Raw genomic sequence first — 25,422 nt, forward strand, 5'->3', positions numbered from 1 at the left:
CATATACATAGATAAATGTGGAAGAATATTAATTCAATAAGGCTTGCAATGGCAAAAAGAAAAAACTGGTACCATATAATTGTCCGTTAACAGGAAAATGGATAAATACAGTACCAATTCCAACAGTACCATGTTATAAAGAAGCTAATAAAAAGACTGAGATGGGAGTGGGTGTACCTTGTAATGACCTGGAAAAATCCTAACATACTATTAAGTGAAAAAAAGCAAGTACAAAACAAAGTGTTCACCCTGATTCAATGTGCTTTTTAAAACCAGATATTTGCATATGTACTATACATGACTTGGTATGCAAAGAAAAGCCTCATAAAGGATATAGTCATATTGTGAAAAGTGGCTTAATCTTAGGGAAAGAAGTAGAACTGGAAGGTAAATTTGGGGGAACGGGAAGGTTTTCACTTTACATACTTACGTATTACATGATTTTTTATAAGAATATGTTTTGTGCATTACTCAACTAAAAGAAACACTTAAAAGCACATTTTAAAAAACTGATCAGGCAAAGCACAATGCACTTAGTGGCTCACTAATTCCTAGTTTATTCATAATTGTATAAGCTGAACCTCCCCCCCAAAAAAGCATCTCATAGTGAAACAGACAAAATTCTTCTTTAACATAACAAGACAAAAAATAGATGAATCAAGAATATCTGAAATAAGAAAAGACATTTCTAAGTTCCTTTCCAGAAACACAGCAGAAGAGTATTAACAGTAAAAAAAAAAATTCCTCTCCGCCCTTATGCAAAACTCATCAGTTACTTGCTGGGAAAAACTAGTGATTGTTCAGAATCTTGTTTGTTTTCTTTCTAGAACCCACGGGGTTAGAGTGCCTCCTTTGCTGAGCACTTTCTTTGAAACATCCAGGCAGTAGCAAACTTTCTATTTGTGGCTAAATAGATGGAGGCACAAAAAGACTTATATTTACATAAAAGAAGATGACAGATGTTTCCTGGGAGTTTGTTGTATGTTAACTTGATGTGAATGTGTGTGTTGAAGAAGCACAAGTGTTAAGAAACCGGTATACAAAACGAGAACATTCTTCCCACGAACACCATCTGAAAAAGGCAGCTACCACCAGTCTTTGTTTAGAAACCAACCCTTACATTACCCTTAATTACTCACCCCTATACTTGTAAATCGAGGGTCCCTCACACATGGTGTTTCTATTAAACTTAATTACCTTTTCTTTCATCATTGCTGACTGAAATGTCACCACCCAAAAAGGCAGTTTCCCAAGGAGGCAAACTTGTAAAACAGGATCCATCTCTCCAAATACCACTCCCTGCCTCCCTAGCACCTCTGCATCTCATTCAAAATACCCAGATGCATTATGTCCTGGCTTAAACAGGCCTCATCAGTAAGAAAGGAAGCTCTTCAAGAGCTATCGCAGAACAAATCTTTAAACATCCTCTGTCTAGTCTTGTGGAAGAGAGAGGAAGTTAACTTGCAGGCCCAAAGGAATTCTGCATTGTTGGCTATTAGAAAAATCATCTTCAGAATAATAAAGCTTAATAACGATATTATAAATGAAAAAATGATACATTCAGGCACAGACAAAATGGGCCATTTACTTATGAGTGGCCAGATGGACAATTTTTGAGTATCAAAGTCACTGAGAAATTCAAAAATACAGGGTCAGGACCCCTCACATTCAAATTTCAATTTACATCTTGTTTGTAAGCTGGAAAGATAAACAAATACTGAAGTAATTTTTTAAATAAATGTATTTGTTTAATTTTTGGCTGCATTGGGTCTTTGTTGCGGTGCAAGGGCTTTCTCTAGTTGCAGCGAGCAGGGGCTGCTCCTCGTTGCAGTGCGCAGGCCTCTCTGCGGTGCCTTCTCTTGTTGCAGAGCACAGGCTCTAGACGCACAGGCATCAGTAGTTGCAGCACATGGGCTCAATAGTTGTGGCTCATGGGCTCTAGAGCGCAGGCTCAGTAGTTGTGGTGCACAGGCTTAGTTGCTCCACAGCATGTGGGATCTTCCTGGGCCAGAGTTCGAACCCGTGTTCCCTGCATTGGCAGGGGGATTCTTAACCACTGCACCACCAGGGAAGTTCAATACTGAAATAATTTCAAGTAACAGTAACAGATCTTCACAGCCAGGATAGGCCATAGGAATCTTGGCTTTGATAAGTATGAAATGCTTTGGTTTTAACAGTCAAATAGGCAGAGTGTGTAGGTAATACTCATACAACTGTACTTGCCATTAGATAGATCTCTGCAAAGAGAGAACATGAAAAGTGAAGATAAATGAACCAAAAATCTAAACAAAAACTGGAATAGCAGGTGGGCAGGGAGCTAAATAACTCTGGTGTGTGATTTAGAGAGCAAGTCTGCCTGAAATAGAACAGAGTAAGATAATCTTGTAAGGGTCTCACAATTTTACTGGTTTAAAACTTGTTTTGGACTTCCTGGGTGGTGCAGTGGTTGGGAGTCTGCCTGCCAATGTGGGGGCATGGGTTCGATCCCTGCCCCAGGAGGATACTGCGTGCCATGGAGCGGCTGAGCCCGTGTGCCACAACTATTGAGCCCATGTGCCACAGCTGCTGAGGCCCACGTGCCTGGAGCCTCTGTTCTGCAACGGTGGGGCCACCACAATGGGGGGCCGGCGCACCACAGTGAAGAGTAGCCCCCTGCTTGCAGCGGCTGGAGAAGGCCCATGTGCAGCAGAGGGGACCCAATGCAGCAAATAAATAGATAAATGGATAAGTAAATAAATAAATTTATAAAAAAACAAACAAAAAAAAAAACTTGTTTCGCCGTTAGGTAGAGAAATTCTCTAGGTAACAAAACACTTTTCAGTTATTGTTTTTCTGGTAAACTCAGTCTTTTACTCTCCGCCTGTCAGAAAGAATAGAATGACTTTGAAAGAACTAGCCCTGAGGATGAGCAGGAAGGATGTAGACAGGAAAAAAGCTGGAGATACAAGAGGTTGTTTGGAGCCTATGGAGGTGGGGAGAGGTTGCTGACGGGCATCCCTGTTTCACCATCATTAAAGCTTAGAAAGGACCACTTGGGATTGATGGATGGCTCAGCTCCAGACTAACACTCAGTACCATATGGCTCCCAGGACCACTGGGCAAGACATTAAGTTTTACACACACCTAGACCTTGCTAATCAATAGGATTTAGAGTCACCAGTGCAAATAAAAAGAGAAATAAAGAGCTTCGACTACGACGTTTTTTATCTTCTCCTCTTTGTGTATCTGCTCTTATTTTTCTGAGATGTTTGAGAAAGCCAGTGGGGGAAGCTAAAAACTAAAAACAGGATAGAAACAACTTCTCTCTTCCGCCAAGTAGATAAAAGACATGTTTGGAAGCCTCCATTGTCAATAGCTAGCTTTGTTATTTTTAACACAGGGTTTCCTAACATTCTCTGGTAAAGAGCCATTCTGCCCTCATCTGAAGGTGTGTGGTGGAGAGAGAAATGCAGGGAACAGATGAGACTGCTTCTAGTGAGAAAGGGCTCCCTGGGGATATGGGGTAAGGCACTCTGTGTGTGTGTATGTGTACTCTTGCTCATGCATGTTTACTGAAAAGTAGCTTTTTTTTCTTTAAGTTTCTAGAGCAAGAGGCCAAAGAGAAATTACACAGAGCAGACAGAAAAGAAAATCACTTTGTCTAAATAAATTAATAGATATATATAGATATAAATATATAATTAGATATAAAAATATCAATAGATAAAAATAGATTAAACCATAAGCTCTATGAATGGAGGGATTATGTCTGTATCCTTCAGTTCTAGTGTCTAGGATCTACTACAAGGGAGCTCATAGTAGATATTCCACACACATATTTTTAATTAATTAAGTGAAAGTAATAAGAGACACTGAGAATTCTGAAAATAGGACTTACGTTAAATAGAATGCCCTCTGATGCCTCAAGAACCTTAAATATATATAGCCTCACCCAAATAACAGCCATTGGGATCACACTGTAATCTAAGCCAGCAGGGAATGTTGTAAGGCAGGTAATACTCTGCCAGTACATTCCACTTACTTAAACTGAGCAAACAGGAAACAGAGTTAGGCATATACATTTTTATATGAGAGGTACTCTAAACAAAGACATTTTGCAAAATGTTCAGGATAGAACATGGAGAGATGATTATCATGACTCCTCATGTAATCACACAGCACATGTAAAATGCTGCAGAGATATTTTTCATGTAGAATTCTGAAAGTTGTGAGATCGGTTACACAATTCTTTCAAGTCTTTCTCCCTGTGATGCTGATTCTCACATTCACATTTTCTTTTAATGTCTTCTGTCTATTCCTTTCAACTCAGTGGTTCCCTCATAAGAAACTTATTACTTCTTCCTAAAATAGCCATTTTGATCTGTGTGGTTCTCCAAAATGTTTTCAAATACTAGAAAAGAAAGCAAGAAGACTTTATAACTGCTAAGGAGATTGATCCTTAAAGCAGAAGAAATAAATAAAACAATAATGCATATGCACAGATGCTTAAAGTTCGGACTCCTGACCAAAGTAATCTACTCCCATGAAGATCAGATTTAGTGATTTCTCTCTACTTACAGGTTCATTTCCTGCACATTCTCAGCTGCGAAATAAAAGGTCTTGATCTGTGGATGGCTGATCTTAAAAGCACTTGAAGGGGGAAAAGCACAGACATAGGAGAAATTAGAAATTAGCGTAGTCAACAATGTAGTCAACAGTAGAACAGTCAATTATAAGTATGGTAAGTTCATCTGCTTTCTTTGTTAATTTAGAAAAAAATTTTAATTACATTAAATACCTATTGTCTAATCTCTATTTCATGTAGAAAGCAGAGGATTAATTAATCATGTCAGGACATCCACATCAGGACTGAGTCATGGCTGGTCAATAGTTTCTATTTAAAACATACAGATATATTTTTTATTTTCATTTGCTAACTGTTTTGCTATATATAGACAATAAATTAAAGTATAAAGTGATAGACATGTCACATCAAAATACTCAGATCAATTCCTTCAAGCAAAGTATTTATTCAAATTCAATCAAACATATACAATAACTGTATTTACAAGAATCAACCAAGGATAGAACTTCTACATTGTGACAACATACCAAAAACCTTTTCCAAGCTATCATCTATTAGCAAAGGAAAAATATAAGGCAGGTTTTTAGTTTAAAAGAAAAGTAGAGAATATTGAAAATAACAAAGTATTTCCCCTTTACCATTTAGACAGGAAGTCCTGCAGTATGGGCCAGAGTTTTTATAAGTGACCTGTTTGGTCAAAACCACAAGAATCTACACAATCTCACGTATCACTAGAGATGTGCAGCTATATTAGAATGGCAAAGACTTAAAGCTAACACCAGTTTATACATTTAAAAAAAACTAATCAATTGCTGCTCCTAGGAGCATAGGTCAATAGGGAATTGCACCTTTCTAATCAAACAGGAAAAGATGTCAAAAGCTGAATAAAGAATAAGTAAAAGGTGACGAGGACACATATGCTGGATCCTATCATGGGACGAGCACTGGACGGGGAGCCTGGATAGCTGGCCTAGAGCCATGGGCTGGTGACTCTTGGCTCCTGTCCGCTCTCAAATCTTTTGGGCTTCGATTATATCAGGGGGTATATCAGAGAATTCATATCAGAGAATTTAATTTCAAGGATGCTACTGACAATTTCATGAACTAAGAAAAAGAAACTGGTCTTGTATCTTATCTGCAGCTCTCGTGAGTCCTATTTAACCAGTCATTCCCTTTACAAGGACATAACCTTGACATCTGATCACACTGCCAGTCCTGGATGGCAGCTTGTTTCTCACTGGATCACAGACACTGTCATTAACGACATGCCCTGCCAGGGCTCTGTGGGGTTTTAAAATCCATCTGCTTCACAAAATGAAATTCCAGAAAACAAGAGGTTAAAAGCCTCGTTTGAGGTACCAACTCATAAAGTCAAAATTCTCAGACATTAGAATGTTACCATCATTAACTTCCAAATCACCATATCACCTGAGGAACATTATAAAAAGGCGTTATCTTGGCTCCATATTTTGTAGAATATGATAGACAACTTACTGCTTTTTCTTGCATTCAGATGCCCTCTCTACAGAGAAATCAGGCAGCTTGACAAATCCATCAGCTTTCTCTGCCTGAAACAAATACATACCACAAATATGAATAAAAGTGTCAATTCTAGCAGTTCATTTATTGAAATCATATATGTTGAATAGAGATAGGGTAAGTGAAGTGGAGGAGGATCAAAAGATACCTCTCTGCATCAGCATTGGACTTAACCTAGATGCACATTTTTTCCCCAGATCTTTATTGGGGTAAAATTGCTTTACACTGTTGTGCTAGTTTCTGCTGTACAACAAAGTGAATCAGCTATATTTATACATATATCTCCATATCCCCTCCCTTTTGATTCCCCCCAATATTCCCCACCCAGGTCATCACCTAGATACACATTTAAAAGAGGAATTAATATGCTTCTGATAAATCATCCAGAATCTTTCCCCGAGAAGTAATATGGCAATGTTTAGGGACAGCCAATGTGCAGCACAAGTAGGACCTCTCCGACAACTTCTCATCTTCCTAGGAAACATCAGAGCTAACCTATCAGATTTCCACTTCCTTCTGAGCCCATAGCCATCCTCAGCATCTTTCTCATACTACTTCTCTCACGAGCCACAAGCACATAAGAAGGAACCTAATTTGCACGCTATTATATGGTGAACAGAGGCCTGACTTCGGAATCAGTAAATTGAGGTTCATATCATGGATCTACCACTTACTGGTTGTTATAGGACTTAAATGAGCTCTGACAAATAAAACACTTAATGGATACTCAACAAACATTATTTCCTCTCGCAAGTGTTTAGGAAGTTCCTTGGGGGCTAAATCACAGAGCCATGTCTTAGAAAAATCTCAGTTCCATAATCAATTCCTAGGAGTTTTTTCTATAGAAAAAACTGCAGAGGAAAACAACACTTTTAAGGGCATAGCACGAATGCCACTTTAAAACACCAAAAATTTTATAGGATATGTAATCATTGTTCCACCTCTAAAAATTTCTTAATCCTTACTTTATGAATAAAATTTAACTGACCCACAAGGAGGCTAGATTGCTTGTCATAGATAGAACTCAAATCTCCCATCTACATTGCTGTCCCTGAATGGAGAAATACAATCCACAAGATTAAACATAAAAGAGTCAGGTTATGGGACTTCCCTAGTGGTGCAGTGGTTAAGAATCTGCCTGCCAATGCAGGGGATACAGGTTCAATCCCTGGTCCGGGAAGATCCCACATGCCGCAGAACAACTAAGTTCATGAGCCACAGCCACTGAGCCTATGCTCTGGAGCTTGCATGCCAAAACTACTGAGCCCGTGTGCCTAGATCCTGTGCTCCACAACAAGAGAAGCCACAGCAAAAAGTCTGTGCACTGCAATGAAGAGTACTCACTGCAACTAGAGAAAGCCTACGCAACAAAGACGCAATGCCCAATAATAAATAAATAAATAAATTTGTAAAAAAAAGAAAGGAAGAAAGAAGCTATCACGATCTTCAACTCCAACAAAAGAAAAAAAGTGTCAGGTTATTGGGAGATGAGTAGAATTCGTTTTGAAAATACAATCAAAAATAAACTCAAAATGGATTAAAGACCTAAACGTAAGGCCAGACACTATCAAACTCCTAAAGGAAAACATAGGCAGAACACTCTATGACATACATCAAAGCAAGATCCTTTTTGACCCACATCCTAGAATAATGGAAATAAGATCAAGAATAAACAAATGGGACCTAATGAAACTTAAAAGCTTTGGTACAGCGAAAGAAACCATAAACAAGACAAGAAGACAACCCTCAGAATGGGAGAAAATACTTGCCAATGAAGCAATGGACAAAGGATTAATCTCCAAAATATACAAGCAGCTCCTGCAGCTTAATACCAAAAAAGCAAGTAACCCAATCCACAAATGGGCGGAGGACCTAAATAGACATTTCTCCAAAGAAGACATGCAGATGGCCAACAAACATATGAAAAGATGCTCAACATCACCAATCATTAGAGAAATGCAAGTAAAAGCCACAATGAGGTATCACCTCACACCAGTCAGAATGGCCATCATCACAAAATCTATAGACAATAAATGTTGGAGAGGGTGTGGCGAAAAGGGAACTCTCCTGCACTGTTGGTGGGAATATAAGTTGGTACAGCCATGATGGAAAACAGTTTGGTGATTCATTAAAAAGCTAAAAATGGAACTACCATATGATCCAGTAATCCCAGTCCTGGGCATATACCCAGAGAAAACCATAACCCAAAAAGAAACATGTACCATAATGTTCATTGCAGCACAATTTACAATATCCAGGACATGGAAGCAACCTAAATGCCCATCAACAGATGAATGGATAAAGAAGGTGTGGCACATATATACAATGGAATATTCCTCAGCCATAAAAAGGAATGAAATGGAGCTAAATGTAATGAGGTGGATAGACCTAGAGTCTGTCATACAGAGTGAAGTAAGCCAGAAAAAAAAAAAACAACAAATACCATATGCTAACATATATATGGAACCTAAAAAAAATGGTAGTGATGAACCCAGTGACAGGGCAAGAACAAGGATGCAGATGAAGAGAACGGACTGGAGGACATGGGGTTGGGGGGGGTGGGGGATGAAGGGGAAGTTGGGATGAAGTGAGAGAATAGCATAAACATATATACACTACCAACTGTAAAATAGATAGCTAGTGGGAAGTTGCTATATAACAAAGGGAGATCAACTCGATGATGGGTGATGCTTTAGAGGGCTGGGATGGGGAGGGTGGGAAGGAGTCGCAGGAGGGAGGGAATATAGGGATAGATGTATAAATACAGCTGATTTACTTTGGTGTACCTCGAAAACTGGTACAAGAGAGTAAAGCAATTATATTCCAATAAAGAGCTAAAAACAAAAATACAATCAATTTTTAGTCAGTTAGCTATGAAATCAGCACCATGGGTGCTCATAGTTCACATCTTCATCTGTGTTTATTTCCCTTATCACCAACTAGGGTGCAACTTGCACTCTTTCTTTGGAAAAATTAAACTGTGACACTTCCAACCCCAGGCCTGTCCTGTCTTTTCTGTCCTACATGAAACAACTTATCCAAACTCTTCATTTGAAGTGCTTTCTTCTTATAAAACTCAGAACTCAATTTGAAAGGGCATTTCTTTCTTTAAATACTAAACATGTCTTTTCACTCAACTTATCTTTTGATGGGCTATTTAATTACTGGATGGTGGCTTCACCAATCCTATCTCAAGGAGAATGTAAAGTACTTGAAAAGAGACTGGGTAAGTCAGCTTTTTCTACAGTGCACAATGCTTCTTGTGAACTCTCAGCAGTATATAAAAGTATAGTTTTTAAATTTATTTTACTGAAGTATAGTTGATTTACAATGTCATGTTAATTTCTGCTATACAGCAAAGTGATTCAGTTATACATATATATTGTTATTTTTTTTCACACTTTTCCATTACTGTTTACCACAGGATATTGAATATAGTTCCCTATGCTATACAGTAGGATCTTGTTGTTTATGCATTCTATAGATAATAGTTTGCATCTGCCAATCCTAATTTCCCAATCCATCCTTCCTCCACCCCCCCAAAAGTATAGTTTTAAAAAATCTGTTAGGCTCCAGCAATTCCACTCTTAGATAGGTACCCAAAAGAAGTTAAAAACAGGTACTCAAATAAATACATGTCCATGCACGTTCACAGCAGCATTATTCATGATAGTCAAAAGGTGGAAACAGTCCAAGTGCACACCAAGAGAGGAACAGATAAGCAAATGGTGATCTATCCATACAATGGAATATTATTCAGCCATAAAAACGAATGAAGTACTGATGCATACTCTAATGTAGATGAACCTTGAGAACATTATTTTGAATAATAATGCTAGAAGCTAGACACAAAACATCACATATTGCATGATTTCATTTATATAAAATTCCCAGAATAGGTAAATCCATAGAAACAGAACACAGATTAATGGTTGCCAGGGGCTGGGAGGGAGTAGGGAATAGGGAACAACTGCTTAATGGGGAAGAGTTTTCCTTTGGGTTGATGAAAATGTTTTGAAACGAGAGAGAGAAGGTGGTTGCACAACACTGTCAGTGCACCAAACACCACTGAATTGTTCATTAAGGAATGGATAATCTCGTGTGAATTTTACCTCAATAAAAAAACCCCTGTGTTCGGCTAGGGCATTTTAATGTAAATGCCCGTAATTATTTTAGAAAGAATAAAACAATTTACATTCACCATTTGTTTCTACTTCCTCCCCTCATTCATTTCTACACCCACTGTTCCACAGAAGGGGTAGTTACCATGAACCCCAATGACTTTCATGTTGCTAAATCCCATCTACCCGTTTTAGCCCTCACTTAATTGAACTCTAGGAACTGACACTACATCCCATTCCCTCCCTCTTGAAATGCCTCTTATCTTGCTCTTCTGACAACTCCTTCCTGCTTCCCCCCCTTCTCCTCTATCTACTCCTTGCTTCCTTTCATAAGGTCTTCTTCCTCCGTTTCTTAAATGTCAGTATTCCCCAGATTTTTAACCACAGATCTACTCTCTTCTCATTCCAATACTCTCCAGAGGGGATCATACACACTCCCATGATTGCACATATAACCACTGTACACACATATCCAAAACCTATAGCTCAAGCTCATTTCAACCTTGGCGCTTCCATCCCAAGATCCAACTGCCTACTGTACCTATGCAATGGGTGTTCCCTAAACCCAATATTTGTGTCCCCCATCCCAAATTCATATGTTGAAGCCCTAAACCCTAATATGGTGATATTTGGAGGTGGGGCCTTTGGGAGGTAACTAGGTTTAGATGAAGTATAAGGGCAAAGTCCCTATGATGGAATTAGTGCCCTTATAAGAAGAGGAAGAGCCCAGTGATTCCCCCTCTCCTCCCTGCCTATGGCAAGAAAGCAGCTGCCTACCAACCAGAAAGAAGTCCCTCATCAGACATGGAATCTGCCAGAACTTGATTTTGGATTTCCTAGCCTCCAGAACTGGGAGGAACAAATATTTGTTGTTTAAGCCACCCAGACTATAGTATTTTGCAATGTAGCAGCACAAACTAAGAATCTCCCCAAGAGTGGCAAATCCAAGACCAAACTCATTATCTTATTGCATGAAGTGCCTGCTCCTCTTTCTCCTGTGTTATCCTCTTCAGTGAATGGTATCACTTTCTATCCAGTCGTCCAAAAAAAAAAAAAGGAAATATGGATGACATTTTTGATACTTCAATCTCCTTCTCAGCATCCTGAGTAGAAGTAACCACTAAGTTGTGTCATTGCTGCATCTACCACAGCTCTTCAAAGCATTCCTTATTCACCGCCTCCTTCAGATCACCATTAACTTTCACATGAATTACTGAAAAAGTCTTCTAAACCATTATCCCTTTATGTAGTTCTGTCCTTTTCTCTGATTTAGTGTCCAAATCACAATCACAGCAAATCTTCACTCCATTAACTTCTTTCATTAAAATCCTGCATGGTTCCCAATTGCTCTTAGATAAACTCTAAATACCTTAGCAGAGTATAAAAGATCCTTCATGATCAAGCCCTGCTTAATAATACAAGGGTGTACCAACTTACAGGAAAACAATTTGGAGGTTCCTTAAAAAACTACAAATAGAACTACCATATGATCCAGTCATCCCACTCCTGGGCATATACCCAAAGAAAACCATAATCCCAAAAGAAACTTGTACCATAATGTTTATTGCAGCACTCTTTACAATAGCCAGGACATGGAAGCAACCTAAATGCCCATCAACAAATGAATGGATACAGAAGATGTGGCATATATATACAATGGAATATTACTCAGCTCTAAAAAGGGATGAGATGGAGCTATATGTAATGAGGTGGATAGAACTACAATCTGTCATACAGAGTGAAGTAAGTCAGAAAGAGAAAGACAAATATTGTATGCTAACTCACATATACGGAATCTAAAAATGGTACTGATGAACTCAGTGACAAGAACAGGGAAGCAGATACAGGGAATGGACTGGAGAACTCGAGGTATGGGAGGGGGCGGGGGGTGAAGGGGAAACTGAGAAGAAGCGGGAGAGTAGTACAGACATATATATACTACCAACTGTAAAATAGTCAGTGGGAAGTTGTTGTATAACAAAGGGAGTCCAACTCGAGGATGGAAGATGCCTTAGAGGACTGGGGCAGGGAGGGTGGGGGAGACTCGAGGGGGGGGCGTCAAGGAAGGGAGGGAATATGGGGATATGTGTATAAAAACAGTTGATTGAACCTGGTGTACCCCCCAAAAAATAAAATAAAATAATAATAATAAAAAAAAAAAAAAAAAAAATAATACAAGGGTGAGTCAAAAATTATCCACACTCCAGTTATGTTAAAACTTCTGGGGTTTCCCTGGTGGCACAGTGGTTAAGAATCCACCTGCCAATGCAGGGGACACAGGTTCAATCCCTGGTCTGGGAAGATCCCACAAGCCATGGAGCATCTAAGCCTGTGCACCACAACTACTAAGCCCGGGCTCTAGAGCCTGCGAGCCACAACTACTGAGCCCACATGCTGCAACTACTGAGGCCCACACTCCTAGAGACCATACTGTGCAACAAGAGAAGCCACTGCAATAAGAAGCCCGCACACCACAACGAAGAGTAGCCCCTGCTCACCACAACTAGAGAAAGCCCTCATTACAGCAACAAAGACCAAATGCAGCCAATAAATAAAAATTTTAAAAAAAAAGAAACATCCAACTTCTATTGGCCACACTGTCTTATCAGAGCTTCCCGTTCAAGGCTACTGTCTCCCCAGTCACTGCTGTGCAGGTGTGAGCATGTTATATCAGTTCATTTGTAACTGTGGTGCAAGCAAAAATGAATGCCCTGGTTGTGATTTGCATGAAAGAAGAGCAGTGTGCAGCAATTCGTTTTTTGTGGTCTGAGGGTGTACCTGGTGCCGTTATTTATCAAAGACTTTGTGCGCAGTATGGAGAAAGTGTTTTGTCAAGAAGAAGTGTATATGGATGGATAGAGAAGTTCAAGGAAGGTCACACAAGTGTTAGCCATCAAGAAGGAGCCAGATGCCCGTGCACGTCCACAGCTGATGACAATATTGAGCGTACACATGAAATGATTCTGTCAAATAGACAAGTGACAGTGGATTATGTGGCAAATCATTTGCAAATCAGACATGGCTCTGCATATGAAATAATCCATGACAGACTTAGGTTTTGAAAAGTTTGTAGGGAAGCCTAAACTTCTGCTAAAACGCGGAGGACTGCTATCCAAGGGCGTTGTGATCTTCAACGATAATGCACGCCCACACACTTCTGCCCACACTGTCGACACTCTGCAAAAACTTCGTTTGGAGGTGTTAAAGCATCCGTCCTATGGTCCTGATCTTGCTCCATCAGACTTTCACCTGTTGGGTCCCCTGAAAGCAGGCCTACGAAGATGAAGATTCACTTCTGATGAAGAAGTGAAGACAGCGGTGCATTCATGGCTCGCAGCTCAGCCTAAAACATTTTTTAATGAGGGAATACGAAAACTTGTTGACAGATGGACAAAGTGTACTGAAAGGCAAGGAGATTATGTTGAAAAATGAGGTATTTGCTTTTCTAAAAGTTAATTATAATAAATTCGACAGCCAGAGTGCAGATAATTTTTGACTCACCATCATACAATTTCATTTCCTACCTTTTTTTTAACCAAAAGTAAACAAAAGTTAAAACAGAAAAAAAAAAATTTCCATTGACCTGAATTACAATTGATACCCAATGTATAGCATTATCAGTCTCTAGAAAACTTGTTTTCAGTACAAGAAACCCATCTTAAATGATAACAACACAAAAGTCAATCTACAAAAAACTGAATACAGATCTATGTAAAAGATAATTTGTAAATCTTTATTTGGGTGGATTTGTTCCCTGAAAAATGGAAATGGCTGAAATTTCTTCAAATAAAGGCCTAAATAAATATGAGTAAAAGATGTCTTAGTATTTCCCCAGTAATCTTCCCTTTATGAACAAAGGCATTTTTCATTGTACTTGACATTCAAGCTGTATTCAAAATCACAAATAACTGTGTCAAAAATTGTCTTTGCTTATTTGACTTGCAAAAAATGCCTCAAAAATGACAATCACAGTGGGAAAATCCTAAGGAAATGACAGTTTTTTCCTCTTCCTCCTCCTTTCCCTCCTCCCACCCCCTCAGATCCCTTGTTCCTTATTGTATTAACTAAAATAACTTTCTCAAGTGGCATCCTTCCTCTTCAATCATTCCCAACTTTCTGCAAAGTTACTTGAAAGTTCTGCATTGGTACCTGCAATTTTCTCTCTGGATCGTAATGTAATAAAAATCTTGTTCTCTTACCAGAAGTGTCAAACCATCCTTTGGTCACTTTGCAAACTTGCCTTACCAAATCTAGTCTTAAATTCTAAAATAAGACACTGTTTTTCATTTTGCGATGTGATGTTCTACAATATTAAAGGTGTTTCTCCTTACGTATCCATCCAACCACTTTTCCCAGCAACTCTGACTTTGTGCAACTCAGTGAAGTTTCATCTGCTGTTGGTGTTAGGCAGCATTAAATACACACGGTTATCAAAACTGTTAGTGTTATACATTCATTTATTCAATGAATATTTATTGAGTACCTTTTCTTTTTGTCAGGCACTGTGTCAGATATTTGGGCTTTATTATTGGACAAAACAGACAGAGATCTCTACTCTCAAGAAAAAAAGCGACAATAGCTCAACACATGAACACAGAAATTACATAGCAAACTGTAGGCAATAAATGCTATGGAGAAAAGTAAAGTTGATTTGGCTAAAGGGGTTCTGACTGCAAGCAGGGCAGGATGCCTTCTGCTCCTAGACTTTTAATACCCTTCCTCCCTCACTGCCCTAGATATGTCTCCATGAATCAACTTAGGCGTGACCTTCTCCAAAACTTTTCCCTGCTCCTCCAAGCCTGGAATTGGTGCCCTCTTCTTTGCACCCCAACCCCAGCAGTGGGCTTTGCTTAATCATACCTCTCATACTATATTTAGTTATCTAGCTATTCCTCTGGTTCTCCAACAGACGGTGAGCACTTTGAAGGAAACAATTTTATGTTTATGGTTAAGTCATTAACTCTTGGGACAAGGTAGGTGTTCAACACATGCGAAATAAAGAAATGAGTTTTATGAGTGAATGAATGACAGAAACATGGTCTTTTTCCTCTGACAATAAAGTGTTAAAATGAGATGCAGAAGCCACTTTGGAAAAATGTTTGGCAGTTTCTAAAAAATATAAACGTATAATTACCATACAACCCAGCAATCCCATTCCTAGGTATCTACCCAAGAGAAATGAAAGTATATGCCCATGCAAAGATTTGCATGCAAATATTTATAGCAGCACTATTCATAACAGCCAAAAACTGGAAACAATCTAAATATCTACCAAGAGGTAAATAAATAGTGTGGTATATTCATATAATGGAATGTTATTTAGTGAACAACTAACGCATGCCAAAACATGGAAGAATCTTGAAAACATAATGCTAAGTAAAAGACAGACACAAGAAAACACATAATACTGTATGACTCCTTTATATAAAATGTACAGAAAAGGCAAATCTACAGAGACAGAAAGTACAAGAGTGGTTGCCTGGAGTGGGGGGTAAGAATGGAGATTGACTGTAAACAGGCATAAAGGATTTTATTGATATGATGAAAATTATTTAAAACTGATTTATTATGATGGCTCATCACTCAATAAATTTACCAGAAATTACTGAATTGTAAATCTGAATAGGGTACTTATATGATATGTAAAATATATTTCAATAAAGCTGTTTTTTAAAACATGAGGTGCATGAAAATTTGGGGGAGTAAAAAACAATGAATGAAATCCCTCCTGTTTGGCTATCAGTAAGACTTAAAAGAAGGTAAAACATGAGGTCTCTGATGATTCCGTTGATGACTCAATATGATTTGTTCAAACTTTAGACATAAAATTAGGTTAACATTTCTTATTTGCTTCAATTTTGGACTACAGGCATTTTAGAGTCAAAAACATTTTACACAGAATTTGCCACACTCAGACATATTTTTTAAAATTAATTAAAATAGCATGTCAAGTTTTAATATCTAAATACAAAATAAGTGTTCATTGCCATCAAGAAAATTTGGCTTTTTCATACTACAAAACCTTGCAAAATAGACAAAATCACTTCTTAAGGATCTACATATGTTAGAAAGACAGAAGGGCAGACCTAGAAAAATAACTGATATACACATTCCAGAGGCTAAGCAGGTCAAAGAAGACCAAACCAGAAGCAAATGAAGTATAATATAGGAAATTATTATGCATTTCATGGTTAAAAATAAAGAGTATAATTATTTCTCTATTCTCAGTGGAATCCTATTTCCTTGATTCTAAGAAATCTCATTTTTTACATTTCAGTAATTCTGAAATCAAGAAGCACCTTAAATCTATATGTATTTTCATTGTAACATTTTCCAAAAAATCCTGTTACTAAATAAAATATAGGTTTTTAAATGAATAGAATCTTAAATTCAAGGAAAAAATTAGTTTAGAAAACAAAATATAGATTTCTTTGTAATATGCTTTTGCATTTATGCGTGAATATGGATTTGACACTCTTGGAATTACTTTAAATACATTTAAGCAAAGTTACGCAATGAATATCAGAATTAGGAGATTTGCAAAACTCCAGTTCTCCATATAAATCCGTGGTTGCTCATTTCTGCCCTGAAACTCCCAGTATGTTGGAAACAAGCAAAATCTAAACTCTAAGCAGAGCTGCCCATTCTCATGTCGCTTTGAAACAGTTGTGACTAAATTCTAATGGCCTATAATTTTCTTTTTTTGCAGTGTCTTTGTCTGGTTTTGGTATCAGGGTACTGTTGGCCTTGTAGAATGAGTTAGGAAGTATTCCCTCCACTTCAATTTTTTGGAATAGTTTGAGAAGGATTAACTCTTCTTTAAATGTTTGGCAGAATTCCACTGTGAAGCCATCTGGTCCTGGAGTTTTGTTTGTTGGGAATTTTTTGATTACTGATTTAATTTCAATACCAGGAATCAGTCTATTCAGATTTTCTATTCCTTCCTAATTCAATCTTGGAAGATTATATGTTTCTAGGAATTAATCATTTCTTCTAGATTGTCCAGTTTGTTGGCATATAGCTGTTTGTGGTATTCACTTATGATTTATTTCTATGACATTGGTTGTAACTTCTCCTCTCTCATTTCTAATTTTATTTGAGCCCACTCCTTTTTTTTTCCTTCATGAGTCTGGCTAAAGGTTTATCAATTTTATCAATATCTTTTAAAAATACAACTTAGTTTTTTCATTGATCTTTTCTACTGTTTTTTTTAGTCTCTATTTCCTCTCTAATCTTTATTATTTCTTCTTTCTTTCCTCTGACTTTGGGTTTTATTTGTCCTTTTTCTAATTCCTTTAGATGGAAAGTTAGGTTGTTCATTTGAGATTTTTCCTGTTTTGAGGTAGGCCTACAGCCCTAAAAACATCTTAGAACTGCTTTTGCTGCATCCCATAGATTTTTGAAAAGTTGTGTTTCTATTTTTATTTGTCTCAAGGTATTTTCTGATTTCCTCTTTGATTTCTTCATTAACCCATTGAGGTTTTTTTTAGTAGCATGTTGTTTAGTCTCCATGTGTTTATGTTTTTTCCAGTTTTATTCTTGTAATTGATTTCTAGTTTCATACCATTGTGATCATAAAAAATATTTGAAATAATTTCAATCTTTTTAAATTTATTGAAATTTGTTTTGTGGCTTAGCATGTGATCTATCCTGGACAAAGGATAGATCACACTTGAAAAGAATGTGTATTCTGCTGATTTTGGATGGAATGTTCTGTTGATATCTATTACGTTTATTTGATCGAATGTGTTTTTTAAGGCCACTGCTTCCCTACTGATTTTCTGTCTGGATGATCTGCCCATTGATATAATTGGGATGTTAAAAGTTCCCTTGCATTATTATATTATTGTCAATTTCTCCCTTTATGTCTGTTAATATTTTCTTTATATATTTAGGTGTTCCTGTATTAGGTGCATATATGTTTACAAATGTTATATCCCCTTCTTGGATTGACCTGTTTATCATTATATAATGCCCTTCTTTGCCTTTTGTAATAGATTTTGTTTTAAAGTCTTTGTCTGATATGAGCATTGCTACCCAGCTTTCTTGTCCATTAACAGATGAATGGATAAAGAAGGTGTGGTGTACATATTTGTGTTTGCGTACACACACACACACACACAATGGAATATTACTCAACTGTAAAAAAGAATTAAATTTTGTCATTTGCAACAACATGGATGGACCTGGAGGGTATATGCTTAGTAAATTAAGTCAGAGAGGGAGAGACAAATACTGTATATTTTCATGTATGTGTGGAATCTAAAAGTAAAAAAAAAAAAAAATGAACAAACATAGCAATGTAGAAACACACTCACACATACAGAGAACAGGTTGGTGGTTACCAGTGGAGAGAGGGGTTGGGAAAGAGCAAAATGGGTGAGGGGGATTAAGAGGTACAAACCACCTAGTATAAAATAGATAAATTAGAGAGATATATTGTACAGCACAGGGAATATAGCCAATATTATATAACAACTTTATATGGAGTATAATCTATAAAAATGTCAAATTACTAAACTATTATATTAATACCAAAATTAATATAATATTGTAAATCAACTATAATAAAAGTGAAACATAAATAATAACTAACTAAATAAATTCTATTGGTACACAGATTCAAAACACTAGAGAAATCTGAACTATATTCTCTAAAATACAAGGTAAAAATAAACTGAGGTGAAAGAAAAGATGAAATCAATTTTTCAAGTTCTGGTACTACAGAGAAACAGCCATTCTCATACATGGCTGGTTGTAACGCAAAATGGAACCCAGTGGAAGGAAACTGAGCCATAACTAGCAAAAATGCATTTACCCTTTGACCCAGAAATTCCACTTCTGGGATCTGTCCTAAATATAAATGTGTTGAATGGCAAATGTATTGCAACATTATTTGCAAAAACAAAAGACTGTAAAGAATCCAACTGTCTATCATCAGGGGACATGATGGCATCCACATGCAAGGAATAACTATGAAAAATGACATGTATACATACAAAGTAAACTCCAGGACAAAGCAAGAGAAAAGGTAAGGTACAGTACAATAGATACAATATGCTAATTTTATGTAAGAAAAGAGAGATAGGATACGCCTCAGTATACATACTTGCCTATGTTTGTAAAAAGAAACAGTAGAAAAAAATTTTAAAAACAGAAACATAAAAGGAGGGAGGAAAAGGGGGTAGAGGAAACAGGGATGAAAGCAAGACTTAACTGGTTGTAATTTGTTATACAGTTTTGACTTTGGAATTGGGTAAATGATTTATATTAAAAAAGAAGAAGAAGAAGAAGAAGAAGAAGCAGTTCCCAAAATTAAAAAACAAATAGAGGGACTTCCATGATGGCGCAATGCTTAAGAATCCGCCTGCCAATGCAGCGGACACGGGTTCAATCCCTGGTCTGAGGAAATCCCACATGCCTTGGAGCAGCTACCCACGTACCACAACTACTGAGCCTGCGCTCTAGAGCCCGCATGCCACAACTACTGAGCCCATGTGCTGCAATGACTGAAGCCCACATGTGCCTAGAACCCGTGCTCTGCAACAAGAGCAGCCACTGCACTGAGAAGCCCGAGGATGGAGGATCCCAACAAAGAGTAGCCCCCACTCACCACAACTGGAAAAAGTCTGCATGCAGCCACAAAGACCCAACACAGCGAATAAATAAATAAATAGAAACAAATAGAAACAAATGAACCTAACTGAATACAAACATGGTAACATAACTTCACAGAAAATTATAGAGCCCAGAATTTTGAATGCACATAGTGGAATATAGTCTAAGAACTTTTAGTAGTGACATTATTTTAGGTAATTTTAGTAGTTTTTCTTCCCCTCAAAAAACTGCATGAAATCTAAAGCCTCCCTCCTTCTCTCCAGATAACAGACTCTGTGATTCTGCTTTGTTCTGATAAGCAACTCAACTCTTTTTCTTTCAGGAAAGGGACTAGGAAGATTACACACCAAGGCAATCTCCATTCTGTGAGTATTACCTGGGCCTGCAAGCAGAGAGCGGAATTTATTAGCACTGGGCTACGACAAGCACTGCAAGGGAAAAAGAAAAAATGATTGTGTGTTTTTTGTTTTGTTTTGTTTTGTTTTGTGTGTTTTAGATATCAGAAGCAGGCCTGGCAGTGAGAATGTTTGAAACCCTTTTAAGTAATATAATAATTATAATGACCTTGAGTAATATCTAATAAAGCCTAACATGTATTGAGTGCTAAGCACATGCCATCTAGGTACTACTATCTTAGCCTTTTAGGAAAATTAGTCATATCCAAGTGCCAGAATTTACAAAATTGATCAGCTTTTAACCTAGACATCAAACTAGATTGGCATTATACAATAGGAAAGTTATGTGGTGTCATTAAAGTGACAAAACTCAGACCAGAACCCAGAAGCCAGTTAAATAATTCTAGATAAGAATTTCTTCAGTGTCATCCAAGAGCTAAAATAGAAGAGAATCTGAGGTTGACGGATGGCATGGAAGAAAGGATCCCGGATTTGAATCCGTCTCCTGAAGCAAGCCACCCCGTGTGTAATCTTAGGCAGAGCACTTAACCTCACATGGTGGATCTAACCAGCGTCTCGAGGCTAACTAGAGTTACCATGAAACTATGTAATACTGTAAAATTGCTAGAGCTATACATAATTTAAGATTTTACTATCAATGATAAGAATTGGGAAAAAGCATGGGAAGAAAATGAGAGAAGGAAAGACCCAAAAAAGACAAAGGTGAATTAGAATAAGTTTTTCACTCTGTCCACTGTCAGCCGAGCCCTCTAAATAGCTCTTTCTATGTCTAAGCTCTCCCTGTTTCCTCTGTGTCAGATTAATCGCTGTAAAAAATATTTTAAATTCTTTGGAGAGCAATAATGTTAGCAAGCTCTCTGTATCCTTCATACATTATCTGGGGTATGTTTTTATTAAAATGTTATTGCATTGGGGTTTATCCAGCATTACACTGTGAATATAAAGACATTTTCATCCAAAGAGACTTTCTTCTTACAAATGCTTAGAAATAGACGTTCTACATAGAAAACATTTCGTAAGTGTTCTTGACTGATAAACAGAAAGGCCTGATTTCCTACAGAACCCACAGATTCCTGGCATTCATTATAAAAATGGACTGAAGTGGGGAAGGGGGGCGGTTGGGGTGGGATGAATTGGGAGATTGGGATTGCCATATATACATTACTAATAAGAAAAAAATACCAAATTGTACACTTTAAATATATGCAGTTTATTGTATGTCAATTATATCTCAATAAAAGTTCTTAAAAAAATAAGAAACACAACAGCCATATTTTTAAAAGTTGAATTATAGGTTGAAAAATTGCTATAATTCAACTTTTAAAAATATGGCTGGATATTTTACTCTTTCACAAGTGAAATAGCATTGTATCCATAAAACAGTTATATTTGATTCTGAGTGCATCCAGAAAAACAAACAAACAAACAAATTATCACAAACCCTCATATACCTCTAACTTTTCTTTAAATAAGGAATATTTCAAAACTTTGTTTTCATAGGCTCAGTAACCAAATTGTGTACTTATTAGTAAAGGATATTCTTATGTGTTTATCTTGGGTCAAATTAAGTCAATTGGTAATAAAAGGCCTGAAATAGGGAGATATATTTCCCCAGAAGAGAGAGAACTGTGGTATTCTTACTTATAAATATGAATGAACAGATTTACGTTATTGTCAAGTAAAATGTAAATTTACCATGGACCTTTTTTTAAATTAGGAAAGTTACTCCTTTAATTTAGTCTTTAAATAAATTTAAGGTACTGAATTTCTGGGAAAAAAAAAAGAAACACAACAAATATTTATGAAACTCCTACTTCACTCTCAGCAAAAAAAAAAAAAAAAAATGGACTGAAGGTGTTGATGGTGATAATCATGATGGTTCTGAAGAGGCTGAGGCTCCAACAAGAGGGAGAGAAAAGGGCTCTGGCGGAAGCTGCTGGTGGCGCAGCCACGTGGCCTCGTTCTGATCCTGTGGGGCACAACGGCCAGGCTTCACTGCCAGTCCTTGCATCTCTTTGTGGGAGGGCTTCTCTGGCTGCCAGATTCCAGTTCCCCACTTGTGCAGACGCGCACTGCCCCCAGGACAAGCCCTCAACCAATGAGCACTGCAACTTGGTGTATCAATATTCCTGCGCCTCTGCCCCTTGGTTGGAAAACTCAGAAGTGCACGTTTTTCACAAGCTCTGAGTTCTTCAGCAGAATTAACCTTCAGTTACCTACAGTCATACTTTGCTTGCTCAAGAGAGCTTTATCAGTTAACTTTCCACTCTTTCTCACTTCCTCATTCCCTTCCCAAGTATTTCTGGTATCACTTCCCAAATAAATTACTTGCACCCAAATTCTCTTCTCAGGGTTTGCTTCTGGGAAATCTAAATCGAGATGCTATTCCTCTCACAGAAAACGTTCCTACTTGTGGTAAAGGAACATCATTTAAGAAAACTTGAAATCCAGTGCATTTGTTTTCAATATTAGAAATTTAGGAGAAATAAAAAATAAAGTTAGTTCTTTCAAAATCACAATATAGCACATAATTGCAACTTCACGCAATGCATATTAAATCTTTCAATACTTCAGAAATTTTCAAATCTCTCCAAACTGTTTTCATGAGTTTCATGAGTGCCATTAAGTTACTACTGAGCCACAATAAAACAATCCCAAATGGGAAAAGATAGTTTTCCAAAGAAGATATATAAATGCCGAAAAGGCACGTGAAAAGATGCTCAAGATAATTCATCATTAGGGAAACGCAAATCAAAACCACAGTGAGACACTACCTCACACCAGCTAGTATGGCTACTACGCAAAAGCAAGAAAAAGAAAAAATGGAAAATACCAAGTGTTGGTGAAGATGTGGAGAAAAGCAAACCCTTGCACACCATTGGTGGGAATGTAAAATGGCCACCATAAAAAAACAATAGGGCAGTTCCTTGCAGAATTAAAAATAGAATTATCCTATGATCCAGCAATTCCATTTCTAGATACATAACCAAAAGAATTGAAAGAACGCTCTCAAAAAGACATTTGTACACCCATATTCACAGCAACATCACTCACAATATTCAGAAGGTAGATACAACCCAAGTGGCAGTCAACAGATATGAAAGGAGAAATAAAATATGGTATACACAGAAAATGGAATATCATTCAGCCTTAAAAAGGAAGGAAATTCAAACACATGCTACAATGTGATGCAATGAACCTTGAAGACATAATGTTTAGTGAAATAAGCCAGTCACAAAAGGACAAATACTATATGATTTCAGTTATATGGGGGACCGAGAGTACTCAAATTTGTAAAGACAGAAAGTAGAATGGTAGTTGCCAGGGATGGGGGAAAGAAGGAATGGGGAGTTGTTGTTTAGTGAACATAGCGTTTCAGTTTTGTTAAGATGATAAGAGTTCTGGAGATGGTTACACAATAATGTGAATGTTCTTAATGCCACTGAACTGTACCCTTTAAAATGGCTAAGATGGGAAATTTCATGTTATGTTCAGTGTACCACAATTTTAAAAAAAATAAATTCAAAAAAAATGTTAAGCTATTACTCAGCCATTAAAGGGAGGAAATGGGGTCATTTGTAGAGACATGGATGGACCTAGAGACTGTCATACAGAGTGAAGTGAGTCCGAAAGAGAAAAACAAATATCATATACTAACACATATATATGCAATCTAGAAAAATGGTACAGATGAACCAGTTTGCAAGGCAAAAATAGAGACACAGATGTAGAGAACAAACATGTGGATACCAAGGGGGAAAAGTGTGGTGGGGGATGAATTGCGAGGTTGGGATTGACATATACACACCACTAGGTATAAAATAGATAACTAATGAGAACGTGCTGTATAGCACAGGGAACTCTACTTCACTTCACCGTACAGTAGAAACTAATACAACTTTGTAAAACAACCATACCCCAATTAAAAAAAAATGTTAAGCTACTACTCTGAAAACCATTATTTGTCAGTAAGTGATGAAAATGCATTTGCCACAGTAAATTTCCTAAGATTCAAAATAGGAAAACATCAGTGGTTAATATGCTGTTTGTGAGACCACCTCTTTCCCAGGGAATAGCCAGCTATTCACGTTCCTGCTTAACAGATAAGGAAGAAGGCCCAGAGAGGGTGGGCGGTTAGCATAAGTTGTTAAGAGGCTGCAATGTCAGAGTAGGACCCGTCCTCCTGATTCTGAACCCAGGGACATTTTCAACTACAGCATGTCATTTCCTTGTGTCCTTTATGAAGATGTTTCAAACATGTATTAAATGCTGAATCCTTTTAAAAAAATTATGTGTGTGTGTGTGTGTATATATATATATATATATATATAATTTCCACAGCATAGCTTCCTTTCAAAATGTTCTTGAAACATGCTGTATGGGAAACCAAACAGCAGCACGATGACAGATGAGTTTATCATCTAGCTTGTGGGTAGAAGCAGCTGGGCCCTTGGTCCTTAAAAAGCTTGCTCCAGGGGGATGATAAATCTTTAAATAATGACTTCTCAGGAAAATCCTCAAATCTAACCAAAAGTTCAGCTCATCCCATGGGCCACTTCTCACTTTATTGCTTGGGAAATGTGCACACAGCCCTCGTCACTAAATCACGTATTACCTAAACTCTTCCTCCAGGTTAGGAACTACTGTGCTGAAGAATCCCCCAGGGCCTCTTAGTTCACTTTCCTGTCTTATGGCTTAAAATCACCCTTTACACAGAGTCAGTAGGCGTATTTTTAGAACCTCCAGCACATGACAGCCATTGCCGCCAAAAAACAAAAACAAAAAACATTTCTGGTGTCTGAAATTCCTTAGCACAATTCTTCTGCATCCTAAAATCACAATATTATGCAAGCACACTTCATTGAAAGCATATATAAAATGTCTTTCTTTAGATGTATTCATTTGATTTTTTATATTGCTTTAAGATGCATTTGATCTTCTCAAAAATCACTCTGAATTATGTAGGGACAGCATCCTTAGTCAAAGTGAACTTGTAAGAAAATGGATGCATACAGAGTTACATCACTGACCTAGGACGACACAACTTAGTATGAAAGGGCAGGACTAGAATCCTGGTGACGTTTGTCCTTCATACCCATGCTGGCGAAACTCCTGACTGCTTGCTTGAAAGAATAACTGAGTGATACACACACACACACACACA

The 25,422-nt window shown here is 37.4% G+C and overlaps 1 protein-coding gene across 1 annotated transcript in view; it reads right to left on the minus strand.

Moving 5' to 3' along the window:
- Nucleotides 1–25,422, minus strand: part of IPCEF1 (interaction protein for cytohesin exchange factors 1) — a 160,831-nt gene that overhangs the window by 47,528 nt on the left and 87,881 nt on the right. The window contains exons 6-7 of the mRNA XM_057739945.1: nucleotides 6,059–6,132; nucleotides 4,558–4,629 (exon numbers count right to left, since the gene is read on the minus strand). Of these exons, the coding sequence (XP_057595928.1) occupies nucleotides 4,558–4,629; nucleotides 6,059–6,132 (146 nt within the window). The remainder of the gene's footprint in view (nucleotides 1–4,557; nucleotides 4,630–6,058; nucleotides 6,133–25,422) is intronic.

The sequence above is a fragment of the Hippopotamus amphibius genome, chromosome 6, assembly GCF_030028045.1.
Source record: "Hippopotamus amphibius kiboko isolate mHipAmp2 chromosome 6, mHipAmp2.hap2, whole genome shotgun sequence".
NCBI lineage: Eukaryota > Metazoa > Chordata > Mammalia > Artiodactyla > Hippopotamidae > Hippopotamus > Hippopotamus amphibius.